The following is an 18,479-nucleotide window of genomic DNA, read 5'->3' on the forward strand; positions in this document are numbered from 1 at the left end:
TTGACAGAGCTCGTTGAACACATCTGCAGGAGACGCGCGTTAGATTGAGCGGCCTTTCTTTCACAGCATGATATGCCAAGTTTCTGAAAGCGTCTCATAGGAACTACAAACAGGAGCAGCGCGATTCATGCGCCTAACGTCACATTGTAACGTCATTTGCAATTTAATGCTTGCTTTAAATGTGTGGCAGTGCCATGACAGCCCTACCAGAAGGCGCCTTCATTAAAAACGAATATGCGTGCAAGACATGGGCTTGAAATCTATTTCCTGATTGGTATCTTAGAGAGAAAAAAAAATCACTGTCCAAGTTAATTAGTCGCTGGTGACTTTAGTTTTCGGCAATTCAAGAGACGGGACTGTTTAAATCAATTATGCTGTTTGAGCAGCTATGATCGTGGGCACTACCGCCTCTAAATATCGTTTTTTTTTTAGCCAGAAAGAACTCTTGACTAGTGTATTGAGAAACAGCGGCATTTAAGAGAGGACAGTAAAACTAAGAACCAGCGGTAGCCACAAGGCGCCTCCTGTAGCGCTTTTATTCTCAAAATACTACACATATTTAATCCCATTTGCTTCTAAAGAGTGCACGTTCTTAGTCTCGTGAATAATAAAAGTACTAGCATGAATTCTATCATCGTATTTCTAGGGGCATAAGTAGGCCTTAATTTATAAGCTGTATTTCTATTTGGGACGCTCTTTTGTAGACTCTCGCGCAAAAAAAAAAAAATGTAATCTACTTTGCTGACATTGAAATTGAAATCATTAGACTTATTCAGAATGGCGACTGAAAATCTCTCTTGATTAGACTTGCAGTGCTGGTTCATTTCCCGCGCGCCCACTTGTCTCTAGCTAGCAACATCTGGAGCGATTCTGATTTCGTTCGCAAAGTCATTCGTTCACATTAGCACGTCGATTCGTCCTAAGGAGACCGCGCAGTCAGAAGGCGCGAAGTTAAAACTACAAAAAAGACATCTCGCGGTCCGTTTCAACAGGAAGCCGCACTGGGCTTTTCCTTGCGCTAGAGCAACAAAAGCAGTATAACTAGAGAAGGCAGAGCATAAAAAGGCGATCATGGCTCACTAAAACCAGTGGCCGCGTTCCTCTTTCATTTCCCTTTACGCACAGCGTCTGCCCCCTTTATCTGCGGAGGAATCGATAAACGAACTCGCGGAAGTGACCGCTGTGCGCTGTGCGGCGTGGTTGTTTTCCGGATGCAAACGGCGGCTCATCAATAAAGCATGGCCTTCCCGTCCCTGGCAGTGCAGAAAGCGCGATTCTGTGCCCGTAGGCGCTGTTTGGGTTCTCGCATCCGCAAAAGAGTTGTGAATACTTAACCATGACTGTGAATGTCCCGCGAGACCTCAACTGCACTGGCAGTTCAGCTTTGTTTTCCAGAAATAAAACAAGCCAGTCGCTGTCATTGTAAGAAGGAAAGAAAAGAGGGAAGAAAACGGAAGAAGCTCTTTTCTGTCCTTGATTTCGAACAAACCTCGAGGAAACGTACTGAGCCTATAATCTGCGTAGGAGAACGAAGGCGCATGGATCGAGGGTATGAACGCGTTCATACGTGGGACAAAGTTTATGCGCATTCGCAGTGCGCATTGGCTTAAGTGTAGGTTAGGCCTATAATAATATCTTCACGTGGATCAGTGAGAACTGCGATTTTTGTGGGCCACTGAGGTGAGGAAAGAGCCGCCATTTTACAAGCGTATCTTGCATTTTCGTAACGTGAGCCAACGCTCCAACTTATCTGTTTCCTTAATGAAGATGTCTGCTTTCAGATTCTCGGGCGTTATCGCATAAAATAACAGCCACTTTGTTTACCACTACTTTAAAATATGTTATTGTGCAATTCAAAAAAGTGGCGAAAGAGGCAACCGTCTCCCTGGTGATGGACACCGGAATTGCGGCTTAAACCAGTCGGTAACGCTATAGCGAAGTTGAACTAAGGCTAACTCATTCCATGCTAGAGCTGTTGTCAGTATATTCACTCACGGCGACATATTAATTGCTTTCGAATGTGAGACGAAAAGCCGCTGAGAGCTGTGAGGTAAGGGCAAAACTATTCTTAGCACAGCAATAACTTTCACAACCACGTCGCACCCTTCACTATAAAAAATGGCGCATCAGCGCTATTCTCGTTAATACTTAGGAACACCAAGGGCTTTCCTTATTGCTCGCGCATGCGTTGCCTTCTCTGCTCCTAGCAATACGATGTCGAGGCCGCGTACAGGAATGCTGTAAAATGGGCCTCTGAATTTCACAAGCAGCCTCCGACCAACTGCTTGTAAAGACTCACTGTATCTTATTGCACCTGCAAACCTCTCGCAGGCTTTTCTTGATTCAACTCTTGGAGGGATTAGAGCAGGCAGAGCCATATTCGGGCAGCTTTGGGTAGAAACCGAAGGCCACTTTTTTCCTTATCCTTCGTGCATTACCCGCCCTAGGTTGGCCTTCCGCAGTATCATCCGAGGAGATGACGTTGACTATCACCTGGATACCGTTTCCATTACGACCCTTGGTGGCTAACGAAGTGAAAGAGAGGCAGATACTCATCTCCTTCCAAAGTCTCCATGTCAGTCTTACCCCCCCCCCCCCCCCCCCTTATTTTTTTGGGTGGGGGGGGGGGGGGGGGCAGTGGGAGACATCTTAACATTTTCTGTCACTAAGAGGAATGGTCGGGGCTAACACCGCGTAGGTCATGACACCGCCGACGCCAACAGTATCTGTTAGTGTGTGGTCTATAGGCGGCGACATTGAAGACCAATTAGCAGCTTAACGAAGGCGGCCGCCAGACGACGGTCGACGCGAGAGAGGAGAGGTGGGCCTCCCCCCTGCGCGTGCTCACCTCGGCGCGCAGCTTCTTGATCTCGACGGTGAGCTCCTCGCACTGCTGCGTGTATTGCCACTTGGCCGTCTTCTCGCTCTCCACGATCTGCACCAGGTGCAGGTGCTTCTGCTCCAGCTCTTCCTTCTGCAGCAGCATCTTGCTGAAACTGCACCGACACGGGGGAGGGGGCAGGGAGGAGGAAACGAATTGCGCTCACGTACTGTGAGACGAACTTCAGCTTCAATGCATGTGCAAGGAAGATACTACGTGAAGGAAATGATATTCCAAGAGAATCTGTTTGGAGGTTAAGTTGCTTGTTTATTTCAGTGTAAGGATGCCAGTTAAGTGTTGCCCTTGAGTGAAAACTTCGGGGGCGCTTAGTCATCATTATGCGATGACAATGCGTTAGCAATAGGTATTCTCCTTGTTTTAATTGCTTTTCTACTTATATCTGCTCGTCATATTCTCTTAAATACTTTGCCATGCATTTCTCTGCCTATTGAAGGTAATTTGTGCTACTTTGCTGATCAAACTGCTGAGAAACTTTGCTGGGTTCTTTGTTGAGTCATTCGTAGTCATTTTTATTTTTACTGAGTCAGGCGTAGTCATTTTCACTTTTTATGTGTGATTTTTAGTCACTTGTATTCTTAATACTTCCGGCCTCTCCCTTCTTTCGCCTACAAGCAGGGAAAGAGGTTTCACTCTCCGCACTTTGCCACTTTCCAACCATGGCATAATAATACGTGAAATGGCGCATTTTTGACCAAGTAAAAGAGGTTTTCTCATACGCCGCACGTGTGACCGATGACAATGGGTCTTGTTACATTGCTATGCGGTGGAGGTACTTTACCCGGATGACGAATGCGAGATCTGGGAGGAGAAGGGCGTGTCTGACTATAGCAGCTGGCGTTGTAAGAAAATTATATTAAGTAACCGTCGTCTGTGCAAGACCGTGTAAAGCAAGAAAACCTCTAGTGGCAATTATTAGATGCCAGCATCCGCACACAACCGCCATTCACATACAGCGATTTTCAAAAATTTTGAGACCGCTTCGCGAGTGACGAGAGGAGCCGCAGAACTCTGCGGTGTGTCGGGCGATCTCTAGGCACTAAAGATAGGGAGAGATCGCATATTTCACAGTAGTTCTTTTTGATTGGAGAGAGAGACGTTTTGACAGAGAGAGAGAGAGAGAGGAGGTTCTGATGAGATGGGGGAGAAAGAAAGTGAAAGACAGGAGAGAGTGGAGAAAGGCGGGAAGTCCATCGATTGATCAGCTCTGCAGCCTTTCTGACTGGCGTTAAAAGCGTCCGGAGCCGCGCTTCGTCTACGAGCGCCCGCGTACCCCCATGTGGGCTCGTCGGATTCTGCTCGAGATCGACTCATTTGTCCGACCAGTCCAACCCGCCCGCGTCAGAGCCTCTGACAGCCGGTCCTCGGCAGGCTTCGAAGAACGCGCGCCCGCAATGGCACCCCTTCGTGACGTACGTCGGTCTTCTCTGCCGTCTCGTTTATGACCTCGCTAGGGGGCATGAAAGACGTCGCAAGAGATGAGACAGGCCGTGCCTGCGCGCCTTTCTTTTCTTTTTTTTCTCGCTTATATTTAGATTGTCTGTTTCGCAATGCCCATCTTTTTCACCAAGACGCTCGCGCTTTCTTGGGAGGTTTTCCAATACGTCTCTGATGAGTCCTCCGGGTTCGCTCGCTGGGATGATCGAGTCAATAGTGCGTGCGCACGCGAGGACGTGTGTTGGGTAGAGAGAAGAATTTAAAAAAAAAAAGAGAAACTAGGAATAGGCGCCCTGTGGCTTCTTTCTTTCCTTTCGTCTCTGCTCCGCCCACTGGAAAACTGAGCGAAGGAGTGCGTTTAGCGTGTGCCTGACAAAACGCCCGTCACGTCGATGCTGCCTCCCGGCCTAATTAAAAAGTCAGTCGATCGAAACGCTGGCTGGCTTACATGACGCGAGAGGTTAAATGACGCGGCGAGAAATTGCTGCGGCCACTAAGGGGCCCCCTAGCGGCCTGTAGGCGCTTTTACCAATAAACGGGAGGTTTTATGCCCCCCCCCCCCCCCTCCCCCCTTTTTGTCTCAGTCTATTCCATATTTTTCTTTATTACCTCGCTATATATGTTCCCGTAAATTAGTTTTCTCCTTCGAAAGGCACACATCGCAGAAACTCCTTCCTCACGGCCATTTTTGCAATTATCGTATCAATTTTCTTCCAGTCGTTATGTTCGGAGCTATCCAGGGTGTCTCAGGACCGTTTCCTCAATAACTGTCAGCTACAGACACATTTAGTCCCTCAACCCTGAAGCGCTGACTTGACTTTGAACGGCGAATGTGGAAAGTCAATTCGTGAAGGAATTGTTAAGGAGTCCTGGAGACGTTGTTTTTGCCACCATTTTGTGAGGGGACTGTCCCCGATCATATTAGAACCGTTCTTGTTTTTGTGCTCTTTTATTTTCACAGTACAAAGTTTTTTCCTACCTTTGTCTCGTATATTATTTTTGCCTTCTACTGTTTACAACAAAGTAACGCGACAAGAGCTTAAAAAAAATGCTATGTGATGCATTAAACAGCATCGCAAACAAAGCAGTTTCTAAAATTCGGCCGCATGTTAGCCATTAGACTACCCAAAAGCCGTCAGAATAATTTAAAGCAAACTTTAACACTAGTACATCAAAAATAATCAGTATTTACGATATTCCCGCAAGGGAACCGTGATTCAACACATGTAATTCTAAGTGTGTTTCACGGTGGTCCATTTCACGAATTCGACGAGAGATACAGTCCTGAATCATTCCATCTGCTTCATGGTACATCTTTGCTTCATTGCATCTGTATCTTTCTATAGCCTTGCATCTCTGCATCTAGTTCATTGTAAGGAAAACTGGCCGCACACCCAACGCACATTTGTCTCGTGTTTCCACCTACAACTGTAAAGATAAATTTTTAGTTCGTGTTTGAGTCCAGTTCGTGCGCTTCGGAACTGAGGAGATATATGAATTGTTCAGATGCGTGGCTGCCGAACGCACTTTTAGGCGCCACGCACAAGCCGGCGATCGTGCCATGGACGGCAAACCACTTTCTTTCCCTAAATCGCCGCCGCCGGCGCTTCTCCCGAAAACACTCCATAACCGCTGCGCGTACGGGAAGCGAGGAAGCGTCGCTCGATGCGGACATTCACTCCCGGAGAAAAGTGCCGCTCAGATCGAGTTTTCCGACGACTCGCGCACTCACACACGGCCGTATCATATGCTTGGTCGGACGGGTACAAACAACAGCTTGTACCGGCGAGAGCGCCCGCCTGCGCCATGAAATATGGCAGCCGAAAGCCACGGGCAGCGTGAGCGGCCTTTTCTTTATAGACCCTCCGAATACAGGCAAAAAGGCGCTCCGCACGCCTACTGCAGTTTGTGCTGCCTACTGTATACGTTTCTTTTTTGGTAGCTATACGAGGAGTGCTCTAAGGATGAACTGATGCGAGCTAGGCGAAAAGAGAGATAAAGTGGACACCCTTCCCCCCGTTCAAAAAACAAAGCACAGAAAAAAAAATCTACAATATAGAGTAACAGAAGCAGCAAGAGGTTTGGGGCCTGCGAAAGAGTGAGTGCTTGGTTCTAAAGAAATAAGAGAAGAGTAGAATAAATGTCGAAAGATGCGGTAAGAACTTCTTTAGTCAAAGAACTCCTCGTTTTCACAGCACGAAAAGCAGCGACAGACTCCTGAATATAGAAAGACATAAAATGTGAATTCTGGAGGCGAAACCGAGAGACGCGGAGAGAGCGAAGGGCGAGAAGGAGGTGAGCGGAGATTTGCTTGGAGCGCCTGCTTTCGCGGCTTTGCAATTCGTCACCGACGCATGAGTGAACAGCGGACATACGGCATCTCGCCCAGCGGGTAACGTGCGCCGCGCAATGGAAGGGTGGCGTGCTTGGAGCTCCAGTAGAGAAGGGACTCAAAAGAGTGTATGTAGAAACAGCCCTCTGGCCACGGAATGTGGGAAACAAAAATACAGGCCGAAAGAAGAGCAAGAAGTAGAAAGTAATAGATGAAAGCGCGTCTTTCTGTTACCGTCGTTATTCATTCTCAGTACGGCTGTTTCAGGCCCAAGAGCGCACCACATCAACTCACGCTACATGAACGCGCGCACATGGCCGCCGCGACCAACCTGCGTATAAGGGCAGTGTGATGCTTTTTTTCGCAAAGCAGCGCTCTTTAGAGCCTTCGTGCGTGCCTTGGTGCGTTGCTCTGCGAGTATTTGGGAGCAAGGCACGCACGCACGTGCGGCGATGCCTTCCTCACGCACGCACGACAATTTTCGGGCCAAGTTGCGGCAGCGGCGGTGCACAGGACGTGCCCTAAGACGCGCCTTTTACATTTTTTTAAGTATATTTCTCGGCAACCAACGACAGACGAGTCTTCTCCTTTCACTGTCGAAGTGGCGGACGAGCAATTGGTTCTGCGCTTGCGGCAATCTAGTCCAAAAAAGAAAAAAAGGGATACGATGGAGAGAGGGAGTTTGAAATTAGTTTTTCCTGCGAAACGGCAAAGATGCACCAAGAGGAGAGACGCAGAGAGAGAGAGAGAGAGAGAGAGAGAGAGAGGATCGCCGTCCTTCTCGGCTCGTCTCGACGTTGACACTCGCTGTGTCGTTGACGTGGTAACAACCGCAGCCGCAGCAAAAAAAAAAAAATAATAATAATAATAAAACGAGCCAGCTATAAACCTTGACTAAAAGAAGGGAAGGCGGGTAGCGTCGACGCAGAAAATGCTTAAGCGTCGTTGCCGCAACGTTTTCGTCGTTTCGAAATCCACAACCTGACGTTCTTTTGTTACTTCACTGTATTCTGGCCGAAGTTCGCCACAGCGAAAGAAATTACCAGCGTGTGTCAGATGCAGAGAAGACGCTCCTCGTATAGTGTCCTTGAGCATCGCGACATTGCGCTCCGGGCGCCTCGGTCGCTCCTCATTTTCTTCCTTTCTTGCTCTCGTTCTTCGCTTCTATCTTTGTATATTAATCTCTTGTCGTCACGGGTGTCGACAAGAAGGTTTTCGAGCTTTTCTCTCGCAGTCTTTTTCTCTCTCTTAGGCCGCAAGAAGCGATGTTTTCGACAGGCCGCTGGGAGCGCTGATGTGGTAAAAAAGCGAGGACTACATTTTGGAACTGACATGGGTTGCCCGAGGGCTTCTAAGCGTTACTTAAAGCAACGGGAGCATGAGTGAATGAAGCCACGTGGGGCTGACATACAGAGGCACGTTACCATTTCTTCGAGAGATAAACACTTGCCGAGCATTCATATTTCTTAACGCGTCACAGTCACAAGTAGACGCCTCAGCGGGATACTGTCTAATTCTGTGCATATTTTTTCCACTGAATTTCTTCGCGAGGCCCTCTTCTTAAGCGCTACAGTGCTTAAACGATCACTAGAGACGTAGCATGCTTTTAATACTCTTTTAAAATAGTTTGAATTGAAAGTTGTATTTAAAAAAAAAATCTGATAGAACATCATGTCCTTCATTACGAAGCGTGGGTAGCTTTTTAAATGCTTAGAGCTTTCTAGTGTGTGCAACAAAGCTAAGCCATTTTTTTTTTCACTAAGAATGTTGGTTTCACTTTGGTATTATGGAAATAGAGACTGGGTGAGGGTATTTTAACTGCGTGGGTAGTCCCAGAACTTGTGAGTTTTAGCAGAGTATCCTGCACAGATATAATCATAGACCACCCAGGAAGTATTGCATGCAGTGGTGAGTGAGGAGGAAGTGAGTTTTAGCGCCCCGCCTGGATAAGCTCTTTTGGCTGTTGAGGGTAAGGTGCAGTTCAGGTAATGGGATACGTGGCAGGCCATCTAGCAGTAGTGCTAACACATAAACTATCCGGCGGCGTTAGGATAAAAAAAGATGAGGCTGGTCAAAAGCGGACAGGGAAAGGGTATACAAGGCCCATTTCCTCCGATAAGCTCACGGAAGCCACCTATGAATAGGAGGAGGCCGCAGTTCTTTATGGTAACTAGAGATGTTTATCTGATATTATACATGGCTGGCTACTCAAGGTAGGGTTTCATACTGCAAACTTGAAAAGCATAGGGAAAGGTACGGGAAGGTACGCAAGTCGCACACAAACTCATGAACACATTGTAAAGTTTGTTTACACGCAGCACGTCTTGAACAAATGTTGTCAGGTACTGCTATGCCACGCACTACGTAAGTAGTAGGCAGGACCGAACTAGCTTGTGCGCTCGTCTGTGCTGTCCGAATACACAAAACGCCTGCACTCTGTCAATGCATGTGCTGGCAAGAATGAACTTACGGACAAATCTTCGCGTTCGCTTGTCTCTGGCCATGACGGAGAAGGGGCCTTTGAGCATTAGTGCAGCACGATAGGTTAACATGCCGCTTTAACGCACCTTCTAACATCCCTGGTGCTAGAAACAGTCAGCATTGACTGGAGGACTTCGAGGAGGGCTTACCTTGCTGTGTCGATGGCATGTACCCAGTTGTTGCACTCGGCCTCAGTTTCGGCTTTCAGCTCGTATTGCCTGGCACCCTCTTTCCGGTAGCTGATTGTGAAACTGTACTGCAGGGCAGAAGAGAAAGAACAAGACAAAGCAACATAGATTAGATAAAAAACGCAAAAACATGCTGTTTGCATCAAAAATCGCCGGTAAACACAGTGGTGATTTGCTTTTATGCGAAAACGCGTAATGCAGCTAAACAAACAATAGATGCGCCATTGCTTCATTAGTTTTTGTTCACTCTGGCGTCCGTCGTTATCAGACCCGCTCTTACAACGCTTCAGGAAAATCCGCAGTTTGTCGTTGTCGATGGGTGCTCCATGGCTATAATGATGCATTGATGATGCACGTGCAGTCATTACTGTTTCTTTTCTAATGCCATGACGTTAGTTAAGTGCAGAAGGGTTATGGTGAGAGCTAAACAACATCAGCTAGCAAAGTCAGCTCGGTCGTTTTCACAACCCATCGCACTAAGGCAAGGTCTTTCTTGCTATTTCGAATGGTCATAACCTTTAAATATGTCTTAATTCCGGTCCACTGCAAGCTCACGATAATTTATAGGTTTGCGGGGTCGTTCATAAAGGCAGAGAGGTCTATAGTAGCGCGTATAAGCTCATATGCACAATACTTACACATAGCAAGTAAAAAGTTAACTGAATAATGATTTTACTCAGTTCCAGCAGAGGGCGCTAGGCTGCACTGGTTATGCGACGGGGAGAGAAATTCGTGCCGGCGCTCTCAACTTCAGCCAGACTCTCCAGAAGCGGAAAAGCGACAATGTCAGCAAAAACTTTCGTGGAGACAATTACAAGTACCAATTTGCTATTTGCAGGAAACTCCGATTAAACGAAACTCAGCGTGCGGAGAAAAAGTGAGCGCCAAATATAGCGCACCCCCGTTCGGCCGGTACACATTCCGAGTCAGCCAACTTTTCGCTTCATTTTCTGAGCCACCTCTCGGCACGTGCTTCTTCCAATACTTATAAGAGCAAAGAAGCTTCCCGCGGCGTCCACTCTAGTGGTTGTGCAAGCTCTGCGCCTAAAATTTCCCCAACTGCAGTCGGCGGAAGAGTTTCGGCCTTCTTTCTTCGTTTTTTTTTCTTTTTTTTTTTCTGCGCAGTGAGCCCAGTGCAGGATCTGGGAGGCGAGCAGAACTTCCGCCCTTGTTTCCTGGCGCCCAGCGTTCCTATCTCCACCGGCTTCGTCCACGGCTTCAAGTGGCTCCGGCCGACGAGCCAGTGCATACGGGCAGGGGCGCCTAATTCTTCCGGCAGGGCGCGGACATTTCCGGCTTTCAGTAGCGCTGCCTCTGGCCTTCTCTTGCAGCCGCTTCCGGCGGCCGCCGCGGTCGCAACCTGGCCCGCCATGAAGCTCGTTATGCCGCCCTCCCGACCGGACTAAGAGTTTCGCCAGAACGCGCCGGAGTGTGCCTCTTGATGCCACCGGCAGCGACCCAAACTAAGCGAGACACGAAACAAAGCAGGGCCCCGGGAAGCGCAGAAGCGAGTCGCTTTTATCTTTATGCTAGCAGAGCACAGTCATCAAGGCTCGTCCAGGGGCAGAGCCCATTTTCGTCGAGACGCGAGGCGCTAATGCGCTCTGCTCACTGTCCGCCGCCTCCAGCGAGCTCCTCGTTCTTGGGCTCCGCGAAGCGCAACCTTCTTTCAGAGGCCGGGAACAATAAGCGATTCTTACAGTAGAGCTTAAGTGACCTATGGTTCTGCAACACACTCACACACCTTGTGGACAGACTTACGCAAGACTAGGGGCCGTGCCTAGCGTCAACGGTAGTTCGGAGATACGAAGCTTTCGCAAAGCAGCTTCTCATTGCATGTGCCTCTTATCACACTTTCCCTCTGTGACAGAGGTCTGTTGCGAGAAAAATACATTATGCTATATCGCCGGCACGCCGACTTTGTCTATTCTCCAGCGTGGTTGTACAAAGGTTGATGTAGTGTGCATGGATTGTTACCTTTTGGCAGATGAGAAAAATATCATCCAAGTGCATCCGTGCTTTTATGGAGACTAAACTTTCCTGCGCAACCTCAGAAGGTGGCGTATGCCATTGGGCAGCGTCTATCGCATTGTGCTCCCAGAGCGATCAAAGTCTGATAGACACGGGTGGTTGAGCTACTTCTAAGGACTGAAGGTCTTCAGTAGCACTGCCTATAAGGGACACGTTGTATCAAGTACAATTATTTTTTCGCCACGTATCTGAGGCGCGCTGATTGCCGACAATATCTTATGAGGCTAACCGCAAGTGACCTAGCATATTCGTTCCTACAACTCACCGACAGAATTATGGTTACTGTTACCATTTTGCTGCGTTGTACGCTTGATATGTGTTGAAGAGAGGAATGGGAAGTTGGAAACAACTCATTGCTTTGGAAGCCTGGCGTCAGAAGGGTGTGAGCAAGGAAGCACAGACTGCGATGAGACATACTATTGGCTATCGCATCCCCTACTACAGGAATCAGCATGTGGACGCCTGCAAGTCACCAACCGTTTCCACCAACCAAATCACTCAGTTGAATTCTTTCCTTGCTTGAATCTGCCCTCATCAAAGAACGCCCCCTCCTTCTCCTCCCCCTTCTTCTTAGCTGGCGCTTGTTTTAACTTGCTCAACGCTAGATGTATAGTATGCATCGCGTACATGTAGACATGCTACCTCTAATCAATTTTGGCCCCGCCTGCCAGTTCAGCGCCCAGATGCTGCCATTTCTATTAGCGCCTGACGCTCTACGCGCGCGCTCCTGCTTAAAAAGCTAATCTGCCCTCCTTGGAAACGTGCACTGATCCATCTTTCTGATCCCTTTAGAGCTCCCTTAATTCACTCCCGTTGCTGCGACAAGACCCGGTCGCCAACCTCGTCTCTACGGCAACGGGATACCGGGAGGGGTGATCGCTCCCGCTGGCTCGTAATGTAGAGCGCCTGGAAATCGAGCGCAAGTCTCTACGACACTCACTTGCGTGAGGACCAGCGTTCGATCGCTCAAGCCAGTTGCTTTAATGAAGTGAGTAACTTGCTATTTTACTTGAAGCAGCTGTGAGCCTGCCGTGTAAACTGTATTTGGCAGGCACTTGGATGTGCTGCCTGTTCTTGTTGCTTTTTTGCCGTCTGATCTAGAAAAAACGCCCACAGCGAGCTTGTTGCCTCAATCTGAAAGCACTATACGTCTTTCCGATAGGACACCTTACGTAGCTTAGGCCGCAATGGATGAAACTCTGTACATGGTTTCTTTTTTTTCGAATAGGCCTGCATCGTGGCTACCTTCTGGTTCACTGCAGCAAATGATCTGAGCACTGGCATCGATTAATCTCCAAACCAGTTACACGCGCAAAAGGCTATGTGAAGCTAGGGGTATTTCAAGGCCTGTTCACTTTTTCATATACACAATGTTGGTGTTTTATACTGTATTTACTGTTCCTCCGAGCAAGACTCCTCAGGAACTATTTTTCTTTATAACCTGCTCGCACAGGCGCACGCATGTGTCTTTCTTACCAACAGCTTCGGAGCAAGGCGGCTATTTTAAGTTAATCGGTAACTTATTGCAAATTCACCTTTCCTCCTTTTGGTAATTTTTTTTTCTTATGTCTCTCCTTCAAATGAGATCTGTTCAGGACAGCAGGGCAGGCAAGACTGTCAGTTACCGCCCTAAGGGAAGGCATGTTTCATTTTGGAAACGCTGAAACTAGGCTGATGCTCCAAAATCTGTTATAATAATCTGTTATAATAATCCGGTACATCTTTAACCAAGTAAAAATTTTTCTTTTTCGGGTAAAAAATTCTGACTCTTCTAGCCCACCTCGAGTCGCCAAGAAGGATTATTTCAAAACCCGCCAAATTTAACATTACTGACTAAAATTTCCTTCGATCCCGGCTGCGGCAGTCGAATTTCGATGGAGGCGAAATTCTAGAGGTCCGTGTACTGTGCGATGTCAGTGCAGACAACCCTAGGTGATCGAAATTTCCGGAGCCCTTCACTACGGCGTTCCTCACATCCTGAGTCACATTGGGCTGTTAAACACCCATAAACCATAAGTCTTTTTCATAACGGGACTAGTAATACTTTCGAATTAAAACAGCAAGAAAACGTCACCTTTTCACCTCGTAGCGCTTCGCGTTGCCTATGCGTGGCACCGACAAAGATGGCGCACTCACTCACTTAGTTGTACTGCCCTTTGCTGTTTATGCATGACAGAGTTCGTGGATGAGAGTCTGATTTCCACCGCAGAGCGCACCACCTCCGAGGCGGAGTTCCACAAAGAACACCGCATTCATTTCCTGGGCGCAATAATTTAGTGGCAGAGGCGGCAATCAGCGCCCCCTTAGTGCTCCATTATACAGTCGCACTGCCTGTTCGTAGACGTAACTGAGGAACATCGCCCTTCAACTTGTAATTGTCTATTACGTGTACCAGAATAGAATAACTTCCCATTTCCGAGTGCTGCTACTTCCCTAGGCGAAGGCTCACAGGTAACGTCATGTAGTTTATTGGTTTATTGGGATTTAACGTCCCAAAGCGACTCAGGCTATGAGGGACGCCGTAGTGAAGGGCTCCGGAAATTTCGACCACCTGGGGCTCTTTAACGTGCAGTGACATCGCACAGTACATGGGCCTCTAAAACTTCCCTTAAGCACCGCAACAATGCTTGCCGTTAAAACAATGAGAGGTGTACCTTGCGACAAAAAAGGGGCAGTGCTTTAACGTGGTTAAACCGAGTAGACGTGCGAAAGCATGTGTTTTGCCTTGTTGGCTGATGGTTTTGCTTTGCTGGGTCGTCGGCCCGACTGCCGAAGATGTCAGACTCAGGTTAAGCTCTGATCGAGGTTAAGCTGATCTGATATGTTCGCGTCGCATATGGAAGTTGATGGAGACGACTATGTGTAATGCATAGCGCCAGAGTGTGTTGCAGTGTAACACGAGGCGTGATCGGCTGCGGCAATTAGCCTAGTGCTCTCGTGCAGTGGCCAGTGAAGCTGATCTGTTCGCACCGCCGCGGGTTCGAAATTCAGTCGCGGAAATATTTATTTTATTTCTGCACCCTCAAGGTCAGGGACGCCACAAGATTCTTGGTTGGGTTTGACCCCGTGAAGAAGTGGTTTCGCACTAAAACTGAAACATGAAAACGAGGGACATCAGACAAGGGCAACCCTCTGCATCGCTTCACTCGCGTTGTGCATATCTCATTATGCTTCACCAACAAGCCCAAGGTGCTGTCGTGGGAAATGTATCACACTAGGTAAACGCACTTGAGGAAAACACGGTACCTAGTTTAATTTGACTTGGCGCCTGGTCACAGTTGACTAGGCACTGCGTTTTATTTCAGGGGCTTGATTCGGGCGGGTTCTACCTGTTACACACTCCTCGTAAAAAAAAAAAAAAAAAGGTAGTGAGAAGCCTAGTTGCCGGACTTCGTTTCTCTAGCCATAATGAATTAATCGTCAAGTTCAAATCATCGCAAGTCATACTCGACTCGCCATGCAATGTCATTCAGAGCCATTTAGCTTCCAGTGGCTTTACGGCAGAAGGGATGGCTCATGCTGTGCTTTCTTATACTTTTCTAATCACGTAGGTTGTTGTTGTTGTTGTTGCCTTGGTGGCATGGCACATACCCACGACGGGGGATTGGCCAGGGTTCAGTGAGGAGAGCCCAATGAAGGCAAATTGGTGCGAAGCTAATGGATTACCTTTTGGTGCCAAGCTAATGATTAACTTTGGGTACGTATTGCGAGGAATTAAATATGGAATTTAAAGAAATTACGGGAAGAAATGAATGAAAAAAAAAAGAACCGGCATAAAGATTAGAGAATTGAATACCAGAAAAAATTCTGAATGATTTTGCAATGCGGACATTTTGGGTACCATTAGCAAGGGAACCTGCCGGTAGCAATTATGTAATTGTGGAGGAAATCGCAAACTTGATGCAATGCGAAACCTCTGGCGCTAGCACCGAAGGAGAGAAGAAGCGGAACCGACAAAGTGAGTCCCATTCGAGAAATTGGAATTTCGAGATACGTCCTTCTCTGAAGTGCAAACCTCCGGCAGTAGAGTAGGAAATGCTCCAGTGTTTCCACCTCTCCACAAGTCGCACAAAGGTTTGAGGGACTGAACCCGCATCTGCATAAATAAAGATTTAAGCGGGGAATTCTGCACCGCAGGAGTGTCATTGCAACCTCACACTGCCGGGATTTACAAGCACGAACCTTCCATGGGTACGTGAGATGGTGGTAGTCAATAGTAGACAGCAAGGGATCGTTGCACATAGTGGTAATATGCTGATAGCGCTGAAAGCGAGACATTCCGAAAAGGATCAGATTAGGGACGTTACAGGCGACCGGTGCATTGAGAACAGATTTTGCTAAAAAGTCTGCTGCATCGTTTTGAGAAATACCGCAGTGACCTGGGATCCAGACGAAGCGCACCGCTTTCACCCATCCAGGAATGAAATACTTCAATGAGCGGCTCAATAGATCGTCCCGGTTAGAATCCAGCGCCAACAACACAGAGAGGCAATCTGACAGGAAGATCACCTGGGAGACACTGGGGGGAATCTTTAAAGCAGCCAGCCCAAGAGCCATAAACTCCGCTAGAAATATGGGGGTGTAATCCGGGACTCGAAGTGAATAACTCCAAGAGAGATCCTCAGAAAAAATGCCAACGGCTGCGTTCTGGCCAGCCCCGGACGCATCTGTAGCAATCACACTGTGGTGGGGGAAAGAGTCAAGGTGTTCTGAGAGGAGACTAAGTAGGGTCCTGGACGGCAGATGCTTTGCATTAGGTGGGAAAATATATTCAAAAGCAATATCCACAGGGGACGTTGCAGAACCTACTCTACACACAGAACTGAGATCTATACCAATGACCGATAAAAGGTTTTGAGTAAAAATGACCTGAGGGAGGCGATACCTTGGCCAATGATGACTAATAAAGAGAGCCGGGTGGGAAACAAAAATAGGTGTAGCCACACCAGAAGCAGACTCAAATGCCCGTAAGAAAGTCCTTACAGTTAATAGCTGAAAACGAGAGTTAAGGTCGGGAATACGAGCCTCCAGGTACAGAACTGCGGTGGTAACTGACTGAGGGAGGCCAAGGCAGAGGCGCAGGGCACGCCTTTCTAACAGCAGCAACGGACGGAGCTTGTATTTGGCGGACCCAGAAAAGAGTATGCAGCCAAATTCCAAAATGGGTCTGACATAGGCTTTGTAAAGGAGTAGGAGCGTGTCTCGACGCATGCGAAATCTCCTATTGCTTATCCGAAGTAGCCAACCCAGCGCACGCTCTCCTTTCTCAACGTTACTCTTGATGTGGGGCCGCCAGTCCATACTAGCATCATAAATTACGCCTAGATACCGCAAGGATTCCACCTGCGGTATATTGTCCGTGCGATATTGTAACGATATATATAAAAGCAAGTTAGATTGAAAAACTAACACACTGCTTTTATGCACATTTAACACCAGATTAATGTTATTAAGCCAAACCTCGAGAGCATTGAGGTAAGCCTGAAGACAACGATACAGGGCATGGATGTCGGTTGCCGAGGCAAAGAAGGCAATGTCATCTGCATAAACGTAAACTGTAACGTCAGGGTGGATGGGAATGTCACACATCAGAATATTGAAAAGAAGTGGCGAAAGCACAGAACCTTGTGGCACACCTCTGGTCTGGGCGTAGGTGTCTGAACTGAAGGAGCCGTCAGTGCAAAAAAACTGCCGTCCCGCTAAAAATTCACGGATCCACGCATAAACGTAGTACGGCGGGTGTAGTGTTGACAATTTCGTGAGAAGGATAGAATGTTCAACACTTTCGTATCCTTTAGCAATGTCAAGCGTCACTAACGCTGGGACTTCATTTTTGTGCATAGCAAGGCGGATTCTGCTCTCTAAATCAACATGGGCAGACCATATTGAGCATTTGCGGCGAAAGCCAATCTGGGCTGAACACAATGCATTAATTTCTGAAACATGCTTTCACAGGCGCCTGTGCACAATTCTTTCCACGAGCTTTACCAAATTGGATGTTAGAGCTATCGGCCGAATGTTATCAAGATGGAATCCTTTTTTTGAATCTTTTAAGAGTAATACTATTTTCGCCACCTTCCAGGAGTGCGGCAGCCATGCAGCTTCCAATGAAGCGTTGACCAGATCGAGAAGGTGCTGAGTGAATTCTTCAGCTAAGATTTTCAACATACCGACCGTAACACCGCCCGAACCCGGAGCCGAAGATTGCATCGTAGAAACTACAGTTAGTAGTTATGATTTATCAACCGCCACATAGTCTGAACAGGGGAAGGGGTCGAACAGGGGCACTCTGCGCTGCTCCTGAAAGCGTAACGCGAGCCCTTGTGCGATTCGCTCTAACTCATCTTTCGCTTCATGTGGAGACAGTACAGCCGAGCTTGTTAACTGCATTGATGAGGAGTGGATATTCCGTTCCATAAAACGGTACAGAGCCTTCCTATTGTTTGGGGCTGACAAATAGGTATTCAAATTTTGATTGTAGTCATCCTTTGCGTTTGCTATTGTTCTCTTAAACGAAGCCGAGAAAAATTTATAGTTGGTCCAATTAGCAGGGCTATGATTATGCGAAAGGCTCTTCCATGCTGCTTTCCTACGGCGGAAGGCTGTCTCACACGCAGCGTTCCACCATGGGGATGGTGATTTATTGCTAACACCCGACCGCACAATGAACTGTGAACTCTCTGTAGCCTTCAAAACAGAATGAAATACTCGCTGAGCCCTGTCGTTTCCGTTGGAACAAACATCAGATGAAAGGGAAGCGCGCAAAGACGATTTGTAGGCTGCAAGATTAACTAACTTTCGGGCAGAACCCTGCCCATGGAGTGAGCGCACCAAGATGGTGAAAATAATTGGCAAGTGGTCACTAGACGTACCACTGTCAACTGTGGACCATGCCCCTATACCTACCCCACCTGCTGCCAAAGACAAATGAAGGTGATGAAGCGCCTGATCATCTTCGTCCTCTTGTTCCGGCTTAGTACAATCTTGAATCAATTTCAGATTCTTGCACTGTTTGCCAACAGATACGGCGGGTCAGCCCTACTTCACTAGTATGCCCGTCTATGCTTGCAGAAGTAATTAAATTTCGGTCTGCCCAAAGTTCCGCTCAAGG

At 47.7% G+C, this 18,479-nt stretch overlaps 1 protein-coding gene across 2 annotated transcripts in view; it reads right to left on the minus strand.

Annotated features, from left to right (window-relative positions):
• Positions 1 to 18,479, minus strand: part of LOC149341642 (ras-specific guanine nucleotide-releasing factor 2-like) — a 303,695-nt gene that overhangs the window by 87,706 nt on the left and 197,510 nt on the right. For both annotated transcript variants that reach the window (XM_089543766.1, XM_089543765.1), the window contains exons 2-3: positions 9,299 to 9,405; positions 2,849 to 2,996 (exon numbers count right to left, since the gene is read on the minus strand). In XM_089543766.1, the coding sequence (XP_089399892.1) occupies positions 2,849 to 2,996; positions 9,299 to 9,405 (255 nt within the window). The remainder of the gene's footprint in view (positions 1 to 2,848; positions 2,997 to 9,298; positions 9,406 to 18,479) is intronic.

Source organism: Amblyomma mixtum, chromosome 5 (genome assembly GCF_055824585.1).
Source record: "Amblyomma mixtum isolate Tamu chromosome 5, ASM5582458v1, whole genome shotgun sequence".
Classification (NCBI taxonomy): domain Eukaryota; kingdom Metazoa; phylum Arthropoda; class Arachnida; order Ixodida; family Ixodidae; genus Amblyomma; species Amblyomma mixtum.